General features: G+C 40.6%; 1 protein-coding gene across 1 annotated transcript in view; it reads left to right on the top strand.

The window, feature by feature from the left end:
- Positions 1-19,157, top strand: part of PRKN (parkin RBR E3 ubiquitin protein ligase) — a 758,163-nt gene extending 739,006 nt beyond the window's left edge. The window contains exons 10-12 of the mRNA XM_050709867.1: positions 995-1,081; positions 12,659-12,776; positions 17,822-19,157. Of these exons, the coding sequence (XP_050565824.1) occupies positions 995-1,081; positions 12,659-12,776; positions 17,822-17,931 (315 nt within the window). The 3' untranslated portion in view covers positions 17,932-19,157. The remainder of the gene's footprint in view (positions 1-994; positions 1,082-12,658; positions 12,777-17,821) is intronic.
- The last annotated feature ends 3,289 nt before the right edge of the window (positions 19,158-22,446 follow it).

The raw sequence follows: 22,446 nt of genomic DNA, 5'->3' as shown, positions 1-22,446 counted from the left end.
TAATGCCAGTCAGAACAGCTTACTGCTGAGAGATCTTTCTGCTGAGAGTCTGGGCTGGCATCACGACAGCGTGGCTTTAAAAAAGCATTAAGAGAGACCCATTTTACATTATTGACTTTTCCTCTTACCTGCAAGGACACAGAATTTAATGCAGCATTGATGAGTCAAAGATTTTGACACATGTCAAGACAGATATCTTAATTTTAGAGTTTAAAAAAGGCATCGAGCTTGATACATACGAACCAGTTTAGGGAGCAGTGGCAGCTCAGACTGAGGCAGGGACAATTATTTTACTCATCTGCTAAAGACATTACATTACTTTTGAATGAACTCTTATGTAAAGAACAATGTAATTTAAGGAGGATGAAACCAGAACAATTGCCAGAAATGTAATAAGGGTCTAGAGGGAGTCCCTTAAAACCCATGTTAAGTAACCTGTCATTGTATTCTTACTATGGATTTTTTTAAACCATTCTATAAAAGTCCACGGCAAGGGTATAATTTCCTAGAAAATGGTATTTCATATAACCTGTATAAAGCGATCATGTCCCAGTAAATTCAGTAACAGTTTTCCATGAAGAATGCATTAGATTTAGAACTATGAATGGACTGCTTACATTGGTAAACACTATAGAGCAGAACTACTTGTTTCAGACAGCACCCTTTTTGTATAAATAGATTTCATTGCAGCAGAAACACACACACGCAGAAGTATCTAGAATGACTTTATGTCCTTAAATCAACCATGTAGCAAAATCTCATTTTTAATAATGGCATTTATTTTACTTCACCAGAGAAATGTATAATAATAACTGCAAAATTGTTGTGTTAATGATCAGATTGCATAATAAGATGCACAATTAGGAGGATTATGGGAATTTAATGGGATGAGAAGGGCAAGAGATCATCTGCTGTATGACTCTTCACAGTTGTACTCTGCTGTCTATGTCCCTAATGTGTTTTTATGACTTGTGTGCTTTGGTTTGTTTTCCAGTTTGTGTTCTGCCGTGAATGTAAAGAAGAATACCATGAAGGGGAATGCAGCTCTCTCCTCAGCACGCAGGGAGCTGTGGCCCAGAAGGTAGGCATCCCCACAACTCATTACATCCTGATCATTATCCTTGGTCCAACTAGAGCGACATTTGTTGGATGGGTCCTAATTATAATCCCAAGCAAAAGCAATTATGTTCATACTGAATTGCTCTAGCCATTGGAGTTGGCTTTTTGGTGGATTTCAGATGCTCTGACTGATAGAGTAGCTGAATTCTGTCAGAAACACACAGAGCTCTACCATCAGATGACAAAGAAAAGGCCTTCCCAATGGGCTTTTGGGGTCGTCTCTATTCAACATGAACACTTTTGAAAGGCTTTCTGTAGTTTTCCTGTCTTGCAGCTTGTACTCAGTGCACCAGTCAAGAAATCACGTGGGTTTGGACTGAGTAACAGGGGTTTTATACAGTGTGTGCAGAAAATGCTGTTGATAATTCATGTTTTAGCTTAGAGAAATAAAAAATTGGATTGCCTAGGCTAGAAGCTGTTAGGTGATAATTATTCTAAGCTGCTCCATAATTTTGTAGCTACTGTAGCTATAGCCCTGGACAGGAAATAGTTTTTCTCTCCCAACATTTCTCTTTGTTTGAGATTAAAGTTTCCCTGCTCTTCATTATACATGAACCACAGTCTTTCAAAAGAGGGAGAGGAAGAGACAGAGCAAAGAACAGGAGAAATTCCCCCTAAATATCTCACACCTGGATGGTCAAAGTGCTCTCCTAGGGAGAAAAAAACTGTAAAAAAAAATGCAGATGTCCGGCATGTTTGATGCTAAGATGAAACACTAACCCTGAGACCCAGGTAGTCCAGCATGGCAGCTACAGGACTGTGAGCAGGTGCTGACAAGGTTTGTGGCCTGCTCCCAACAAGGCATACCCAGCACCTGTCAGTGCCTGCAGACAGGCTCTGTCTGAGGATGGCTTTTGGGGCCTCTTACTCTTTGAATGTAGAGATCGAGATGGAGCTGGGGACATACTAGGAGTCTTTGTCATATGTTACCATAGAATCATAGGATCACAGAATGATTTGGGTTGGAAGGGATCTTAAAGATCATCTAATTCCAAACTCACTGCCATGGGCAGGGAAACCTTCCACTACTGCACCAGGCAATCACCTCTGTAGAGATTTTTCTCTTTAACCTTTCTTAGTGAAGCTCTTCTACTTTATGAAAAAGAATCAATGCTCATTGAGCCAGAATTAAACAGCCTGTATCCTAGCAGGCAGGGCATCTACCTCCGGTGCCTGGAAGATGTATACTGTAGAAGACCCAAAAAACATCTAGTCCAGTACCCTGTCTCTATCAGATTTCAGTTACCAGTGTCTAGAGAAGAGTGCATGAGTATAATGATGTCCCATTCCCTGAATATTTTCCAGTCTCTGGTGACTTGTGATTCAGGTGTGGAATTTTGTATTTAGCAGCTACCAGCAAAGTTTTACTCCATGAATTTGTGCAACCCCTTTTTTGAAGCCATATATATGCTTCTAGTATTCATGTTACTCTGAAATGAGGAGATTTGCAGCTTAATTATCCTCTATGAAGAATAATCTTGTTTTGTTTGAAGCAACCTTAAAAAAATTGTTCCAGCTTCCATTCATATTTATGTAAAAACAAAAAAGCTTCAATGGAGACATTGAGAGATACTTAAGTTAAAGTATCCAATAGCCTGGTAAAGTAGAAGACCAAAGCTGAGTGTCTTACCTGAATTAAGCAGAGCTAGAAATTGAATACATCTCAACATGCACAGTGAGTCTTATGTCCACTAAGCTATTTATGCCAGTTTTGCTTAGAGTACTGAAAGCTTTGAGCAGTCATCATGGCACCTTACAAAGGATTTTAAGAATTTTGGGTCACTGAAAGTTCAAGCTTATATAATCTCCCTTTTGCTTTAGAGCAAAAGATAAAGGTGTGCCAGGAAAAATTAGAAGACTACAGGAAGAAGTGGTTTATTTTAAACATTTGCATGTTGCCTTAGTGTCTCTTGATGACAATGTGAGTGCTACATTCATTTAGTCCAGTGTCTCAGCAAATGAACTGCACTCAATTAGATCTGTTAAGTTAGGGAAGTTAAATACTATAGTTACAATGTAATGCAAACGTTTTAGCTATACCAGAAATTTTTCCAATGCTCTGAGAGAGAGCTGTTCCAGAATAGTTAAATGATACCAGAATATCTCTTGTAGTTATGCAAATCAGTTCCCCAGTACAGGCAAGATCACAGACTACGCAAAATTCATTTAGACTCCAGCTTGCGTAGAAGTTAATTGACTTTGATCAGCCTTCTTATTCTTAGAAAGCGAGGTGCACTGATTAAACTCCTCCACAAGGTGGTGATGTGCCGCTGAAGGAATGATTTCCCTTGCTTTCTGTAAACAGCAGAACAAGTAGCTAGCTAGCTAAAACACTGCTACCGTAAGTGCTGCTAACACGCTGGGTTTTTGTTTTGGTTTGGTTTGTTTTTCTGAATTACATCAGTAAAAGCTGTCTTGCATACATCACTCATGTACAATGCATACAAAACATTTGTGGGGCGTATATGGAAAGAAATGCATGTGGGACTACTTCATCTGCTTTACTGAAACTAATTTAAACACTTATCTATCTGTGCTTTCTGCATTTTTTTGTTTTTTGCACTCTTCCTGTTAGATTCAGAACCCTGTGTGTCAGAGTTAATTTGCTATTATTGTACTATTTGTTCCAACAGTGAAGATTGTTTTACCTTTGACTGTCTTTTTCTAGGTAGGAATAATACATTTCCAGGGTTGGCTTCTGCGTCTTAAGCTCCTCCAGTTTGACTCTTGTCCTTCCCCCTAGTCAAGATCCTTTCCATACCATTGATTTTAGAAGCCAATCTTATTGTCACAACTGCTTCTACTCAGATTTTAGGGTCAACCAGACATGCAGCCACCAAACCATTCCTCTCCAGAATTGGTGCAGAATGTGTAGTCTCAGGAAAATATCTTCTATCAGAAAAAGACAGGTTTTATTTTTGCCTCTGGTGGCTACAATACTGAAGGGAACCTTCCCTTACCTTAGCATTTCTACAAACACCTGCATGACCCTGACATTTCCAGTGTAAGAGGAAAGGTTTAGACCTAGGTTGGCATAATGAAGATAAATGCGGTGGGTCATGAGGGGTGGGAAAGAGCTGGAAGCAAAGCCAAAAAGGGATATTGTGGAGGAGCTGGGTAGCCACATGTTGACAACACAGAGAACAAGGAGACCTGCAGTGCCACTCAAAGAAGGCTCTCGTGATCCCTATGTCAGAGCACTGCAAGAGCCATCTGCTGCCCGCGGGCCTGCTCATGGGTCTGTCAGGGCAGGGCCCAGCTGCCTGTCCCATCCCCCTGCCCCACCAGGAGCAGGGCACTGGGGACACCTGGACAGCCCCAGCCCTGACACTGGGCACCTCCCTGGGGACAGGAACGGGACAGGGATGGGCCGAGGCCAGGCTGGGACATGGGCCCACAGTGGGGCAGGGCCGTGGGGAGCTGGAGCCCAGCCCTGCTGTGGCCATGCTGGGGCTGGTGGCCCTGGGCTGATGAGGAGTCCAGGGGCTGGGGGTGAGCAGTGACAGGCAGGGGTGGTGGTACCCTCAGAACTAGATAACAATTTGGGAAGTCTTAGAAAAGGTGATCCCTCAGAAAGAGAAGTAGAGCCTGAAACAGAGGCATTCAAGTCTCCATAACAGCCAAGAACTGATGGGAGGCAGACAGGGTACAGACAGTGTTGTTTGACTGTGACTTTTCAGAGACATAGTAGAAGCTCCAGAAATAGGAGAAGGAAGAGGGAAGAAAGGGAATAAGGTTGTGAAGTGATATGGGACAACAAGGAGGAATCAATCAGAAAGGGTGGTGGTGAAATGGGCCTGTGCTGGGCCTGGTGTCACAAGGAAAGAGGAAGAACCCTTGGGTCAAGAGGAGGGAGCAGAGCTCGTGGGTCTGTGAAGGGAGGATGACGGGGAAGGGGAAATGGAGTCTGTTGGCAGGAGGAAGGAAAAGTACAACCACAGCTATGAAGCACAAGAGGAACAAAGCAGGAGCTATGTACGGTCCTTAAGGCTGCTTGAAAGGGTTTGAACTTTTTAAAAACGGGAAGCTAAAGGACACTGCTTGCAGGGGATAGCATACTGAGTCCTTTACCAGAAGGAAAATGATGTTGTTATTGATATTTTTTCCACCTCACTATAGGATCTGCTTGGGGTTATTTTTATATGTTAGTTAACACACTTCTTTTTCACTGGTCTGCAAGTTGGCATTGCATCCAAATTTACTATCTATCGTGTGTTTACCTAAATCTGGTATGTTTTTTTTTCTCTTTGCTATCCCCAAAACTGTATTTACCCAGCTCTCAAGGTTGCATTTGGGTAATTGACCACTGAGAGTTGTTCATAGCTCTGAGACCTCACATATCATCCTGCACATGTGCTTTCAAGGCCTTTAGCTATCATCCCATGCCTTCACTCCTCCATATGGTGTTTTATTCTAGGGTCAGAGATAGTTCAGTCTGTATATTATAGCTGTGCTTGCTATTACTATCTAGTAGTTATAAAAATATGTGTAGCATTGTTAAACCACACAATTGTACAAAACTAAGCAACATCTAAAGCAAAGTCAAGAGAGGTACAAGTCACTTCGTCGTTCAATAATTGCTGAAACAGACCTCTAAGATGGTCAAGGCAAGCCCAGACAAAGCTCGACAGTCCTGAGGCCTGTGGTGTTGGCTGGGCACGAAGGCTGAGGCCTCTTACCAGAAATAGTGACAGCATTTTTACTGAGACACAGAGCTACATGTTCTAAATGTTAGTCTACACTCTATTTAGGTGCAATCTTATAGCTAATGCCACAAAACTTAATTCTGATGCCACTGCAAACCTGTGGGATGTCTGTCTCAGCTATAGTGCTCATCTGGAGGCCTTGCTCACCCACACCCTAAAGCCAGTCCCCAAACCTTCTATCTTCAAATCAAATCTCAGCTGCTTTTTACTTGGGTCCCAGTCCTTACTGTACTCCATTAGCTAATGCAGAGTCCAGATATTAATACTGCTTTTCTGCTTCTGACAGTAGAAAACTTATCCAGAGCTCCTGCCAGCCCAGTGGCCCATCAGACCAAACCAGCAGTCCAGTGCCTCAGCAATGCCTCAGCTGAGTCACTGCAAACCTTGGAAGTACAATTTTTTTCCAAATCTGATCCTAGTCATCAGTACATGCTACCTGGACTCTGCTGGCAGTCTGGGGGTTCAGATCTAACTTGGCTGTAAGCTCTCCGACAAGTGATCAGATCTGAAGCAGACCTTTTTGATAACTTCTCAGAAAGCAGCTCTGTGCTTGCAGAGGCATGAAACCTGTGCACACATCCACGGAAGCCTGTAACATCACCTGGCATCCTGCTTTTGTCTTTTGTGTTGTAGTTCCTGGAAAGGCTCGCAGCTCACTTGGGCTTCAAGCGAGCCTTCAGGCCTTCTTTTCCTGCCATTGCCTCATGTATGCATATCTCTAAATTGCCAGTAGGTGGTATAAAATATACAGCCATGACTTGAGAGGCTTCCTTTCCCAACCACTGAGCAACATCTGTCTAGTCTCGTATACTATTTTCCCTGTAGAACCCCAGCAAGCACATAGGCTTGTGAAGCCTGGTCTCTATATAGCTGGAAGTTTGCTGTAATTATGCAGCAGAACATATTGGCGACTGTGAGCAAGAGCTATTAGAGAATTTCATTCTAATGTGGAATTTCCAAACAAAGGCACTTACAAAATATCCTTAGCTGAAATATTGTAATACTAAATATGCAGCTAATGTTTCATGAAAATCATATTTGATGCGATGTGTTTCTTACAATACTGGTGTGGAACAGAAAGACTATGCAACCTAAGTGTTAAATTGTAATAGAGAGAATGCTGACAAAATTATGGAATTGCATATAACTCTTGATTTACTGTATAAAGAAAGTAGCAAGCTTTGTTTTATCTGAACCTTCAGTGATGGGTGAGTTATTAGGGAAAGCATTTGTATGTCATATTGGACTCCATAGACATGTGACATCCCGAATCAGCTCTTGGTTATCAGGTTTTTGTGTTTAAGCTGTAAAATACTACAAATATAACTTACAGAATTGTTTCTTCACTATTACAGCAAATTTTCTATACTGCTTTTAGAACAGTATGAGAAAAAGAGGTGTGGTATTTGAAAAGATATATATACTACAACCAAGAGTTAAAATGGGAAACATGCAGCATGTCTATGTAAGCATCTTTCTCTACCGGAAAGAGGGGAAAAATTAATCGAACTGCTAAACAGTAAATGCTGACCACAAAAGTATGAATTATTTCGCTGCATTTTAGTGAAAGAAAAGGTTATTGAAGAGGTTCATCATACATAGTATCTTTCAATGAGTCCTGAGTTACAGTATGAAATCTGGAACCTCTATTATTAGACCATTGATTTTTTTTCCATCAGATAATTTTAAAAAGTTAAATAAAACATGGCTGTACAAAAATGGCACATGTAGCTCGATTTTGACAGTATCTTAAACAACGGGAAAAGAAACTGAGGCTGAGCTTCATTAGGTGGCATATTTACAATGTCAGGCACAGGACACTTCAACCCACAGATGCCTAATTAAAGGAGCAAGAAAAATAACCAGGAAACATCCTGCAAAATTAATCTCTATGTTATAAATAAAGATGCACCAGAGGAAATCTGAGAGTAGGTCTTAACTTTTTTTCTAATGAGAAATAGATGGAAACTATAGAGAGAGAATTTTATCTTTCCTATTTTAGGCAGCAATAAAATAAAAAGATGTGACAAGCTGTTTTTGTTTATGAGGTTAAGATGACAGTCCTTTGCATCTGTGTTGCCATTTACAGGAGAAAGTATGTTCGTCCTTCCACTGGTGGAAAACAGTTATACAAGAATGATCTCTCTTGGATTAGATTTTCTGCTTTAGAATGGTGTAAATCCAATATTCACAGGCTACCTGAATTTCATGTGTTCTGATAGGAATATCTGCAACATGCAGAGTGAGAACCTTGATGTGCAATATCACCAAAACAGAGCTCTCTGATTTTATTTGGTAAAAGTCTTGTGTCTGACACAATACCCTGTGTATAGCATTGAACTTTGATTTTATCTACTTGCTGTCATCACAAAACAGGTCGTTTTACAGAAGAATTCCCTAGGCATACCAGACAAATTGGCTCACACAAAGCCGTTTCATGTGAGCTTAGCTGGATCAGCGTGGTGCCAGCGCTCTGTTTTTCCTCTGCATTAAACATATTCCCATTGATGGATATCCTTCCTTTTCCTGATCTATATAACCATTTTTAGTATTTTGATTAGCCTGAATCTCTCTGTAGACCAGAGCACTAGTCCCATAGCTATGTGCACCTCTCCTTATGAGATTTTTTGACTCTTAAATGACTCAAATGATGGACTTTTTTTTGCAAAGCTCCTCTAGCCTATCTAGTGCTCTAGACATCTGATATTTTTTCTCCCAGAACTTAGTAAAAGACACCGATAAATATTACAGGAGGTTAGTTCATGCAACCATGTTCATAAAACAGCTCAGCAGAAGATGAGAAAACAACAGGAATTTAAGCTGGACTGTCATCATCCCTTGTAGATCAGGTTTCAAAAGATGAGGCTGCTTTTGCTCCAAGCTCTAGCTCAAAATAATTAGTGGGCAGTGTTAATACAAGTGTTATGGAAGGTTGAACATTGCTTTGTGTACAATGAATTATTCTTTGTTTTTCCTTTGAACCTTTTCAAGCATCCACAGTTGTTCTCACATTCATGCTGGAAAATGAGTAATACTTTCTCTTTTGAGACATCTAAGCCTTTTTAAAATGCTATATTTCACATAAAGTCATAATTTTACATATTTCTATTTCTCCTTCTTAAATCTTATTTTGCCAAGTAAAATTAACTGAAAACCAAGCATTTCTGATCAAAAGGAAAAGTATTTCTGATTAAAAGGAAGCAGCATTAGGGTACATTTTTGAATTAATGCATGACCAACTTTTTTGCTTATCAGAATGGAAATAAGCAACAACAACAAACAGGGATTCACCAAAGCTGAGCACAACAGAATGTCAACAGCCTCATATTCCATTCTGAATCAAGGGTTTTCAGTTTTCAGATGAGCATGGTCATAAAAGAAGTGTGCTTGCATAAGACAGTCTATAACATGGTGGCATGTGAATTTAACATTATATATCTAATGCTGCCAATATTTTTGAACAAGTTTTGCCATCAATGTTTTTACCCTGGATCGCACTGCTTAGTTGCTGACTTTGACCACATACTTTTTTTTTACTTTATGTATGACAAGACGATGAGTGTCCCGTTACCTGAATGAGATGCTACTTTAAGAAGGATGCTTTCTTTCTATTTCAGGATGCTTTCTGTCTCTGTAGCACTTTTTCCTCTAGTGCCTGATATTGATTAACTGCATAAAGAGCTTTCCATGTGCATGTACTTGCAATGCTGTATGGTTCTCAACAGTCTCTGTGGTCTCTTTATCCCTGTTAGTTTCTCCAACAGACTCAGCATAGAAACAGAACAGAAGTAAATCCGCATCCTTCAATGTGACCCAGAGATAACAAGGTGGACTCTTCCACCATCTCACTAAGAGGACAGTGCAGAGGGGATGTCGAAAAATGCTTGTGACAGCTCATACTGGAGCTTCCTGTTATTTGTGGGTATTCACTCCTTGTAATCGTGTGCAGCACAGTTGGGAATCAAGAAAAATCATCATGAAGTGGAATGGATGGAATCTAGCAGCTTTTCACTAATGCTCTGATAAATACCCTGTAATAACTGGGGAACTAGAGTATATTTTGTGAGGTCAGCATCATAAGTGTATGAAAGTCTCCTGTTCTAGACAAACTAGCATGTGATGCATACCTGGAGCATCACTTACCTTCCTATCCAAGATGTGGCAGGCCACAGAAAGTGCGAGCAGCCTCTGGTTGAGAGCCCTGGTCTATTACCTAGGCTGTTGTCAAGATTAGGTTTGCTAGCTTAGGATAAAAGAAGGTGATATAAATAGACACTGGTAATGGAGAATTGCCATACAACTTTTCTTTATTGTTTGAAGGTAAAATGAAGATCAATATGTGTGCTTGCAGTCACTGCAATGCTTGTGGCTCATAGATCTGGGTGGTATGATCTCTTTACTGAATTAGAGAGACTCCATCACTGTACCATTTTTCTGCATTTGCTTCCTGCAGCAGGAAGTTTTTAACTCAGCATTCAGCAAGACTTGGCATAGGAGGGATGTTTCAGCTCTGATGGGCTGAAAATATCATGCTGCTGTGTCTATTTCATGCTAGAAGTTTTGCAAGGAAAACGTTAATATAATAATTCACTCTGCTGGTGTCATCAATTTGTTCTTTCTCAGTCAATCGTGTATATGCGGTTTGCACTTGTTTATTTGAATTATTTCTAAGCTCTCCGAAGTTTGTATTTGCTTTTAGAACTAAGATCAAATATCTTTATACAAATAAAATTAGCAATTCAGTGTGTGAAATTTTGCCTCAGTGTCATTTGCTATTAGGAGCAACAAAGACCTGAGGATGTGGAAAAGGTACATTTCTAAGTTCTGAATCACACAGTTTGGATTTGGACTATTTGGGAAAAAACAAAGCCACTGTGAAGCTCTTCTGGGTTGAATACAAAAATTAAAAATAATCCAATCTTCTTGTGTAGCTATTATTCTGAAAATATTAGTAAAGTTTTTTCACTGCTATAGTGATTTTCATCTTGAATCATCTTTATGGATGTTAAATAATTAATTGCCATTGCAACCAGATTATATTAATATCTTCTTCCTTCTGTCACCGGGCAAACTGAGGCCCTATGGGCATTCACACTCTCCCCGTCTTCTCTTCAGGCCCCTCTGTGTTTGCTCAGATTGCTTATTAAAGTCACCCTTCATTAAAGACCAAGGTGCTGCAAGTTCAATACTAGATTATGTTCTTTGCTGTTAACCTAAGTAGCTTTTTCTATTTCCTAGAGCTTCCTAATGTACCGTTTGACAGAGGTCATCCTTTTGCTGAATAATCCAGCAGCGTGCAAGGCCTAATTTGCTATCGAGAAGCAGTGAGCTAAAAGTAAAAATCATTGCTAAAATAGAGCTGAGGAAACTTTGTTCACCTTTATCACCTCTGCATCATAAATACTGGCAAATGGGAGAAAAGTGAGGGTCACAAAAGGTGTTAAAGGCCTGAAGTGACTGATATAGGTTGTGGAATAAAGGAAGCGTAAACACATTTTCAAGGATTTCTAATTAAAACGCGCTGATTTTTTTAGGTGCATGTTGCAACGACCACCAGATGAGCTAGAAACAAACTTCTCCAGATGTTCCTCTGTGTTACTCCATGTTAACTCAGGAAACTTCAGCCAAGAAATAAAAATCTATGGTTTATTCTCTGACACGGCAATAAGTCACCAGTTTTATCAGTCAGTAGCAGCTGAGTAGAAACCCCTTGGAGTTACGGTTACATTGCGTGTTTCAAAGCTGGGCCAATTTCCTTTTGCTGACTTGTTAGAAATAAGTATTTTTAAAATCCGTATAAATCAATAATAAAAGTCAATCCACAGAGTAGTCTACAGTTACTTCGAAGGCAGGAACACGAAGAAGCTGCAGCATTTTTTACAAATGATATAATTTAGTTTAGGCTCGTTATTCTTCCAGACACTGGAAAAACAACCACAGTACAAATAGATAGAGTTGCACTTCAAGGCTGGAACCTAAATACATTGTTTACTTTTGAACATCGTTTCCAGCCCTGCGTGATAGATATTACCCAGGGCACTGCCATCTCTTTTGTCCTTGTATTATCATTTTAGGTAGGAAATTGCCAAGTAGGACACTTGCGTAGATTATGTAATTTTGGCCCAGTCATAAATAGGACAAATGGAGGAGTCCTTTTTACAGCGCTCTTCATTATAACTTTTTCTGTCCATGTTGTTCTGTGTGGGGAGATATGAGCTTTCATTATTCACCAGTTGTTTGTTTTTTTTTTCCTTCAAAATCTTTGTGTTTCTTTTCTGTACCTTATAAAGGCTCATAAGTTTACACAGGATTATATATGAATGAAATCTAGATCACAGAAACAAAGGAATATTCTTTATTATGAAAAACAGCTTTCTTTTAGGGACCACGCCATTTCTCATCGTGTTGCATTGCCTTGGTGTTTTATGTTTCTTGCAAGAAGAGATTTAGTCCCTGAAGCAAAACCAAACCTATGGTGTCTAAAAATCTCAGCCAGGTTCACCTGACTCCTGCTTCACCTTTTGCTTTTACCTGCCTGTGTGCATTTGCAGCATGGCTTGCTGCCTGCTGCACCACTCCTGCTGCCCCTCAGGGCAGGGAGCTTTGGGGGGACACATCCTGACCAGCAGCTGGCTGTAGAAGCCCCCTGGGATGGCACACGCTCCAGCAGCTGCAGCTGCCCCACCATCCCCGTGTCCTGTCACCCAATACACGTGGTGTGCACACTGAGGGAAAACAAGTTTGTGAGAGCTGCAGAATTTGTGCTTCAAAATACAAAGTTCAGCCTACATGTCTTGCAGTCATGGGTAAATAGTTTTTCTCTCTCTTTGCAGGGATATGTAGTTGATGAACATGCAGCCATGCAAGCCCGATGGGAAGAGGCATCTAGAGAAACGATCAAGAAAACAACCAAGCCTTGCCCCAACTGCCATATTCCAGTAGAAAAAAATGGTAAAGTTATTAGATACCTCGTATTTACCTGTCTTGTAAAATTCATTTTACAGTATAAATATATGAATGTGCATGTGTAAATATGCATACTATTATCCCAAGAGAGGGAGGGCACACAGAGCTTGAATCTTCCCTCTGACACTGTCTAAATTATCTTGAAATCACTAAATCTAAATCACCTAGTTCCAGAGCCACTAACCCAGCCTCACAAAGCACTCAGCTATCCCCTTGATAGACAGGGAAAAAGAGGCATAGAGAAACACTGGGTGGTGCGTTCATATGACTGAATGTCCAGTTAGTTGGACGGATTTTGCATTGTCAGTGAAAAAAATCAACATTTATAGGCCAAATCTCATCTCTCACTGAAACAAGATGTGTCTAATGTAGGCCAGAAAAATCACACCTAAAAGCGGGATGTAGGAAAAATAGAGCTGGTGTAGATGTCTAAACAGTATACAGCTGAATTTAAATGAAATGAATCTCAACCCGGTGAAATGTCAATTGCAGAAGAGCAAGTCAGAGGAAGAATTACAATTCTTGACAAACTGCTTATGCTGATCAGTGCCTACCGTGTAGGAAGAAAAGTAATCTGTTGGCACCAGGGTGGTTAAAACAGGGAACAAGAACAACAAATAGGCTATGTCCTGTAGTACATGCTGTTCCAAGCTTTAATTGTATTAATGTGAATTAACCAAAATATTCTAAAATGTTTGCCTAAATATTATATGAATATAAAGTATAGAGGATGCTTCTCAGTTTTGTGGCATCAGTTATACAAATGGGACTGACTTTGAAAATGCTGAATAAGACACCACGAACTGTAAGGAGAAAACATTTGAAGCAGTGATACTATGGAAATACTACTAAGGAAGAAATAGGACAAAATCCTGAAATCTGTGTTTTGAAGAAAGAAAAGAAGGTAGCTGGCAGATGGAAAGTGGGAGACTTCAAGCACAAGGACCTGAAGGGATGAAAGCATGAATTCAAGAGTGGGAAGGAGAGACAAGATTTGGCAAAGTGTAGAGAGCAAGGTAGGCAGCAAAAGAGAGAGAACAGAGAGGTAGGTCAAAAAAAAGTTATTTACAGACTTGGAAAACAGGGTGGAAAACCAGAAGGTTGAACTGGGTTACAAATAGACATTGCAACTGTTCATACTTACGGTCTGTGCATACACAAATGAAAAACCTTCTGGTCAGGCTGGAAGCCCTGCTAGGAGCTTTACTTTCTTTTACACTGTGTAGTTTTATTGTTAATTTACAGTTGTCACATGTCACAAATAGCATATCCCTATTTGACAACATGATATAATTTATACAACTCCCACTAAGAAAATTACTTGTAAAAATCTCCAACATATCCAAAAAAGAAATAAAAGCCATTATACTTTTTTCTTTGGAAGAAAATAATTATTCAAAATGGATAGTAAAGAGGAAAAGACCTTTCCTTTCTAATGGCATGACCCATGTCAGAGTAGTGCCTCATAATGCAAAATGCCAAAGCCACAACAGCAGGCTAGAAATGTTTCCATGTACTGGAACCAGGTGGTAATGCTGCCATTCAGAAGAACTTTGACAGGCTGGGAAATGGGCTGAGAGGAACCTCAGGAAATTCAACACAGGTAAATGCAAAGGTCCTGAGCCTGGGGAGAAACAACCCCAGTACAGTCTGGGGTAATACCTGATGGGGGAATAAAGAAGACAAAGTCAGACTCTTCTCAGTAGTGTCTGGAGAAAAGACAAGGGGCAATACTCCCAAACCCAAATGCAGGAACAGAAAACATTTTTCACCGTGAGGGTGGCTGAAGACTGGAACAGATTGCCCAAAGAGGTTGTGGAGTCTCCATTCCAGGAAACATTCAAAACCTGACTGGACGTGACCCTGAGCAGCCTACTTTAGCTGACCCTTCTTTAAGCACAGGGGGTTGATGATCTCCAGAGGTCCCTTCCCACCCCAGCAATTCTGTGATTCTGCGAAATAAGGCATGAAGCTTGAAAGGTGCAGTGTTTGCTGTCTTCTCTGGTAACAGGTACTGCACATTTCAGCTTGTAGGCTGACATTTTTAAACTGCCTACAGCCCATTGTTCCCCATTGTAACAATACTGTAGATTTATACTGATGACATGTTCCACTGAGTCAAATGATAAAAAGGCACCTAAAGTCTTTTAACAAAACAACTTTGTTTATTGCATTCTATTAAAATATATGCCAATTTTAAAAAATTGATATGCAAAAGGAAATGACATCTCAGCAGCATTTATTTTATTTGTACTCCTCAACAAGTTTTAGTCATGCTGGAAATCTCTTTGGATAAAGATCTATGTTCTACTCTACTACACAAATAATAGCTTTTCAAACCACCACTTACAAATTAAATCTGTGCCCTGCTGGTTAGTGAAAACTTCTGAACAAGTATGTACAAAAACGATTAATGCCCTTGAGAAGTCAAACTGTCAGACTTGCTGCAAACTGCAATAGTCTGCCTGCTTCTCTGAAAACACAGAAAGCCAGGAGGTCCTCGGTGAGCCTGGCTGCTGGGAAGACATGGTTCCCTTGTCAGTCTAGAACTGATCAGGACAGGTATATAAGTGTTCTGGAAAAATGGTGCTTACAGAAGGCATTCAGGTGATAATCATCAAGCTGAACAGCTTAGTCTCATCTGGAGTCAGATGGCCTTCAGGTTGTGCTGAAAAACCTCCTCTTTCTGTACCTCAACTATTCAACTAGAATAACCTGCAACAAATACCTTTATGGTATCTCCTATCTCCCTTCAAACATGACAGAGCAGGTAGGGAAAAAAGCAGGAGGGCTGCGGAAACATCACGCTGTAGGTTTAATTTGTGGTACCAGGACAGCACACAGCACCTGCTTCAATAAATGGGTTTGGTGCCAGTGGGAGAACGTAGGCACAGCTGAGCAGTCCACGCCCAGAACGATGAGCTGGAGTAGCCTGCTGCCTGCATGGGTAATGCCCAGCTGCCCTGAGCGCCTGGGTGACTCTGAAGTTCCCCAAGCATCTTCATCTTCCCTATGACGTCCCACCTCAGTGGTCCCCTGAATTAAGGCATGAAGCTTGAAAGGCACAGTGCTTGCTTTCTTCTCCGGTAAAGGGTACTGCATGTTCCAGCTTCTAAGCTGACTTTTGCAAACTGAGAGGAGCACTTCACTTCTGCCTAAGTACAGCTGGTGTCAAGAGGCTGATGACTGTACACTGAAATCTGCCAGCAGGCCTCATCTGGGAGGAGTACGCTGACTCCACACAAGAGAATAATTCTGCCTTCCCTCCCCAGATGCTTCTGTGGACACTGTTACTTGCCACTTGACACTTTTACAAGGGACAGTGACAATGCCAATAACTTTTCTGTAATTGCCTATATTCCTGTATGTCAGTAACTTTTCTGTATCAGCTTGTATTTCTATAGGCATTGTAGAATACTTCTAAATGCCAATAACTTTTCTGTAATAGCCGAAGTGAAAGAATGAAGCACTTTCCCACAGTTCAGTCCACAGAATCACAGAACAGCCGAGGTTGGAAGGGACCTCTGAAGATCACCTAGTCCAACCCCGTGCTGAGCAGGATCACGTAGAGCACATTGCGCAGGATGGCATCCAGGTGGGTTTTGGAAAGCTCCAGAGAAGGAGACTCCACAGCCTCTCTGGGCAGCCTGTTCCAGTGCTCTGTCACCCTCACAGTAAAGGACTGCCCCCTCATATTCAGATGGTAGTCTGGGTGAGTTTAAACATACATCCACATCTCTCAGAGGACTGCTGTGCTCATAAAGCCATGGGCCATGTTGCTCGGCTCTGACTTGATTTCAGCTGCTGTGTAACAAAGTATTTTCACTGATGTAGCTTGGCAGGTGGAGCAGAAGGTTTGACAGAAGGTGCTTGTTGGACTTTGCTTCCTGCACCAGGATTGAGATGCATTTTATCCCGTGGGGACTTAATATGAGTTGTAAGAGAGGATTGGGTCTAAACTTAAAGTGTGTTGCAGAGTTTGGCCGTTAGTACACTTAAATTTAAATAAGATAAAAATATCCAGTGAATTGCATCTCTTGCACAAGTATATAAACTTTGCCTTGTTGAATAGATGTTGCCATCACAGCTAGTTTTCTCCCTCTGTCAGATGAAGCAGATAGGCCTATTTTAACAAATCAGTTCTCATGTCTCCTGTCATTTTCACCTTCTGGAGTGGCATTTATAGGAAAGGTTGAGTAAGGGTAGCAAGTCGTACAGAAGGGAACGCACACTCCTTGTACATCCTATCACCATCTGGAGTCAAACTGAGCTGACATTTCAGCACTTCTTACTGCATGTTTTTCTTTCAGTTTGAATTATACAAGAGATTTCTTTGTATGGTAAGCAACATAATTTCCATTTGAAGTACATTTTTGCAATGACCTTTGACAATGTTAATGTTTTATATATTACAAACTAATCATTTGATCAAGGCTGTGAGCAGAGAGATTAAAGCTGTTCTCACAGTGTGGGCAAGTAAGAAGCCCAACACACTGGAAACACTGAGGTGATCAAAAGGCTGCTGCAGATATTAAGAAGGTCAAAGTAACTTAAATTGCTAATGTCATTTTGATATAATCAGCAGTGAGCTGTCAAAATCTGTCTCCTGATTTACTCTCTTTGCAAATCTCTTAGTTGTTGAATCCAAATTCAAAAAAGAATTGAATTTTGTTCAACCTCTGCCTCACAGCTTTACTAGCATAGACTGCTCTGGAGCAGATACCTGCGTCACTGCTTTTAGAGGCCACAGGCTGTCATTGCTTTTCCCTGTCCCCAGATGTCAGACAGGACTGCACTTCCTGCTTCTGCAGCCCCTCAAGTGAGACCAGAGTGTTAGACCTCAGTAGGAGAGGGAATAACAGGATTTAGAAAGCCCAGGAGAGGTAGTGTTCAGGTTTGTACTTTTATTAAGTATTCTACTTGGTTAGTAATTGAAGGGCTTCAGAAGTTGATTTTAAAACTGTTAATAGTTGATTAACATCTCTTAAGTGCTTGCCAAGTACCAAAGTCATTCTTTTGCTGTTTTGCAGGTGGCTGCATGCACATGAAGTGTCCTCGACCTCAGTGCAAGTTTGAGTGGTGCTGGAACTGTGGCCTGGAGTGGAACAGAACCTGCATGGGCGATCACTGGTTTGACTGACAGCACAGGGGCACTGGGACTAGCTGGCATTGCTGTTGGAGCTTCCTTTCATCAGGGTCAATTTCTGAACTCCTTGCTTAAACAAACCTCCCAGCGGTTTCAGGAACAAAGAGTTCAGAAATTGGCCCAGTTTGTAGGTTTTTCTTGCTTGCCTATGAAATCATACAAAAAATCACATTGAAGTAATGCCAAGGGTTTTAAATCCACTAAGTAAAAAGAGTAATTGTTTTGGTGGACAGACTTGCTCATCGTCGTACGAAAAGGGGTAAATTTCACCTTTCTGAACACGTGTGGTCTGTTAGCACAGTGAGCAGATAGGGTTACTATGAGGAACTTGCTTGACACTTATAGTTAGGAACCCACAACTCCTACAAGAGAGCATCGTCTGTGTGTGTGTGTATCAAGGGCTGTGGAGGATGTTTCCTGCATCAGCTACTTTTTCTTCAACAGCTCCTTTGCCCAATCAGCCCAGTTTTTGATTTTGAGATAGTATTTCTTAACAGATTATCTGGCGGATGGATGGAAGTCTGTGGCTCTTCAGTGTTTTTTCAGGGTTCCTTCCTAACAGGCTTTCTGTAGGGGTCTTGCTTTCAAACCATATTCTCACAAGAACTACCAGCTTTATGCCACATTTGTGCTTGAATATTTGTAACACGCGGCATGAAATTTGGCTCTGTACTCATTACAGACTATGTTAACACTGGAGAATTATTTCAGGGTGGATGCAATTTCAGCTCTAACCATGACTGTTGTTGCAGTGATGACTGGATCTGATTAAGTGTTGCACAAGCCAGACTCTCAGGGTTTAATTTTTGTTGTGCTTACAGCAGTACTTTGGACGTAGCAAGGGGAAGCAGGAGGAGCCTTCTCAGGGGTTTTCTCTATCATCATTCTCCTAAATTAAATTAGAATATGGGTGTATTTCTGAAAATATATTCACAGCTCAAACAGTGAGAGGTAGAGGGACTTCTTTTATTTTACAGTGTTAAGACAGTATGTAAAGCTTAATAGCATTTCCAAGCCTGAACAATCTTATTGTTTTGTGTCCTTTATATTGCTGTCTTAATCTGAAATGAAATGGGTACTGATCATATCAACATGCCATGTAAGGATTTATACAATTCAATTTGGGAAAAAAACGCACAGTAAATAAAATGGTCAGAATTTTGATCTTTCTTTTATTTCTTTTATTTTTTTCTTTCAATACAATATAAATAAATGAGTACAAAGATGGGTGTGTTGGATGATGCATTTCCTTGGCTGATTCAAACTACCAGCTGAGAGGCCAGCCCTTTGATTAAAACATACTCTTAGAAAAAAATAAATTCCAAGGCCATGGAATTCTTCTATCAAGCTTGAATTAGTAGTTTGTATGGTATGACTGTAGACTCCTGAAAATATGAGTGCTTTGTATCAGTTAGTGCAGAGCAAGAATCTTGATGTACAAAGAAATCCCAGGCTCCGCAAAAAAAGCCCAGTTGTTAAAAGCAGTGGAGTATTAATCTGTGTCAGCTGGAAGTCACATTAAAAATCTGAAGAAACGAAAGGATGAGGGGACGAGGTAGCAAAAATGAGAGAGTGAACTGACAGAATTTAGAAAATGCACTGGGGAAGAGAAAGAGAGTGACAACGAGAGCACAATGGCCAGTTCCTAAAGGCCACTTTCCTTTTTGGCATCAGTGAACTAAAATGTGTGCAGAAGTAGCTACATTAAAGCATAGGGGTGCAATAGAATGATGCACTGCAGCTCATGTAAGTACATTATCTTAATAGAGATATTTTACTGTGAGCTCTGATTATTTCATGATTTGATTTCCTGCACCTGGGTCTATTTCATAATTTATAGGGCTTGCTGCCAACAGGCTAGGGAAAAATCACCATGCATAATTTTACTTTTATGCTGTTACATGGGAGCTCCTCACTAAGTTTCCTATCTCCAAATATTTGAAATAAAAGAAGTCTGGATCTCTTCCCCTTTTTGTTCAGTGGCTTCCTAAAAGAGGAAGAAAAACTTGTTCTCTGTAAGGCGGTTTCACTGAGTTAGACCTAGCCCTAACAAGTTAATATTTCAATTGTCACGTAGAAACATATAATTTATGCCCCTGGATCAAGGTCCATTGAAGTCAGTGGACTATAGATCAGCTCCTGTATTTCTTTTTGGCCCAGGCAGGGCATGGCTGGGCATGAGTCATAAGGCTAGAACAGAAACATCTCTTTCTTGGGAAGAATTTGTCAGAGGACAGGATTATGGACATTTATCTAAAATATAAGCAAGGGTAAGAAAGGGGAATAAAGAAAGGAATTCCAGCAGAAATGCAAATTTATTCACTTTTAGAGGCTAACTTTATAGCCCTTTGCCACGTAGAGCTTCTTCACACCCCCCAGATTTTCACCCTGCAATCACACAACATCTCCCTGCCCAAAAAAGAGTGGCTCCTGCAGATTTTAACAGAATACATCAGAACACATCCCGATTTTCTCTGTATTAATACATATACATCTGTCTGTATATACACACACAGTTTAATGGTACAGCCTGTAAACCTGATTTCTGTTTGCAGTAAGATTAATTCTAATAGCTTTCACAATGTACAGGGTATGAAAAATTGGGATTACTGCTCTGCTGACACTGTAAGAATGCTAGAATCCTTACAGAAATGTGTGAAGTAGACCTAAAATTTCCTGCACCTTTTTTTTTTAATGGAAAAATTGTATTTAAAAACCTAAAACATTTTTTGTTTTGTTTTCTTTTGTTTAAAGCTCATTGAAACTGTAATTTGAAACAAAGCAAAACGTACCAAATGAAGTCTTCAGTGTCTGTGCAGACTGTTACTCTTGTTTCAGCTCTGAGCTATCAGGGTGGGATTCGTCTTACCCAGCCTTAGCCATCTGGTTGGTTCAGTAGCCTCCAAGGCTTGTGCACAGACCTGCTGACATGTGGGTAGGGGGGGGCCTGGTGATTTTTTTGGTCGTGGCCAGAGGTGTAATGGTAAAGTTCCTCCTGGGCCCTGGGTGCAGCTCCTGACATAGGAGCAGGACCATGGCTCTCCCCCACGCTCCTGGCTCTGCCATTGGCATGGAGGAGTGAGGAGGTGGGGGGGGTCTTTTCTTAAAACTTATGAACTGGCATTGTTTGCCAGCATCCATGAAGCCAGCCTTGGCAAATACCCTCTTTGGTGGGGCACTCACGTCTCTGGAAGTACTCCTGGCAGCCACGGGGTGATGAAGAGAAGCAGGACTCGAGCACAAAACAAGAGGCAATCTGAGGGCTTAAGCAGATGCAGAGGTTTCAAGAGCTTGTAGGGTGTTGCTCCCCACTAGCGATGCACTCTGGAAACAGTAAAATTTAATGTGGAAAGAAGATGATTTACTACAGTGACGTAAAGGAAAAAAGAAGTCCATATCTTTTCACATCTAGGTTTGCCTTTGTTTATTGAGGTCTCTACCTCAAACCTTCTTCACCTTTTGGATTAAAACAATTAGAGACTTGTTCTTGGTACTGCAATCCATGCTCCATTTAGTGTGTGTTAAATGAATTAAGTACAGGATGTATGCTGAAATATTCAATAATAATTATCTCTATAATAATTCAGTTCTATAACAACAAAGAAAATCTCTAATATTTAATTCCAGCTGGCAGTGAAATCTGAAGACCGAGTAGATTAAGAAGAAAATATGTAACAGCTTGGCTCCCTAAGGATAAAGCATATCTCAAAGCTAAGCATAAATAATATTTTTGGAGCCGTGACTTTGACTAAAATATGATTTGTATGTCTGCCCTTATTTTCCACAAACTGCAGTCCAACTAATTTCATTTAAAAATGTAAACTTTAAAAATAAATCAGTAAATGGCACCTCAGAAGAAACATTACACCACTACTGGGAAAGAAAAGTCACACTCTCAAAGGACAATTAAGCAGTGGGTTTTGCCTTTTGCAGATGAGTACTAAAGTACCATCTACGGTGCAAAGCAGTATGATAACAGTGCTTTTTGCTTACAGAGCCTTCATGTGGACTGAGGTAAAGTTGCATTTGTGGACGGAAACCTGAGACACGTAGAGGTGAGAGGCCCAATCCCAAGAGCTGCTGCTGCCCTGGAAGGCTGGAAAGATTTAGCCCTCTGTGCCAAATGTCACACTTTGAGGCAACAACAGCAGCTGCTATGTCCCTCATGTTCATTGTACCACTCTAACTGCTATACTAGTAAATCACTGGATGGAGTAAGCTTCATAAGCAACACTAGTAGCAAGATAGAGCATGCTATCACCTCTGAAGACAGCTCCTTCAGCAACTTTACTGAGATGTCTATGACAGCACTGCATTGACAGTGATTCGGCAAAGACACAAATGTAATACTTCATATTTTATCCAATTTTATTACTGTTTGCATGGAAATATTTCTCTCTCTAATTAGCAAATTTAGAGAAACACATCTCCCCCTTTTAAAAAAAATAAAATAAACATGTTCATCTACTGACTCTCCTTATGTTTATTTGTGTATGTGTTTGACTTCCC

The sequence above is a fragment of the Cygnus atratus genome, chromosome 3, assembly GCF_013377495.2.
Source record: "Cygnus atratus isolate AKBS03 ecotype Queensland, Australia chromosome 3, CAtr_DNAZoo_HiC_assembly, whole genome shotgun sequence".
NCBI classification, from domain to species: Eukaryota; Metazoa; Chordata; class Aves; order Anseriformes; family Anatidae; genus Cygnus; species Cygnus atratus.
The sequence above is the reverse complement of the archived record's forward strand: the minus strand, read 5'-3'. Positions and strand labels throughout refer to the sequence as shown.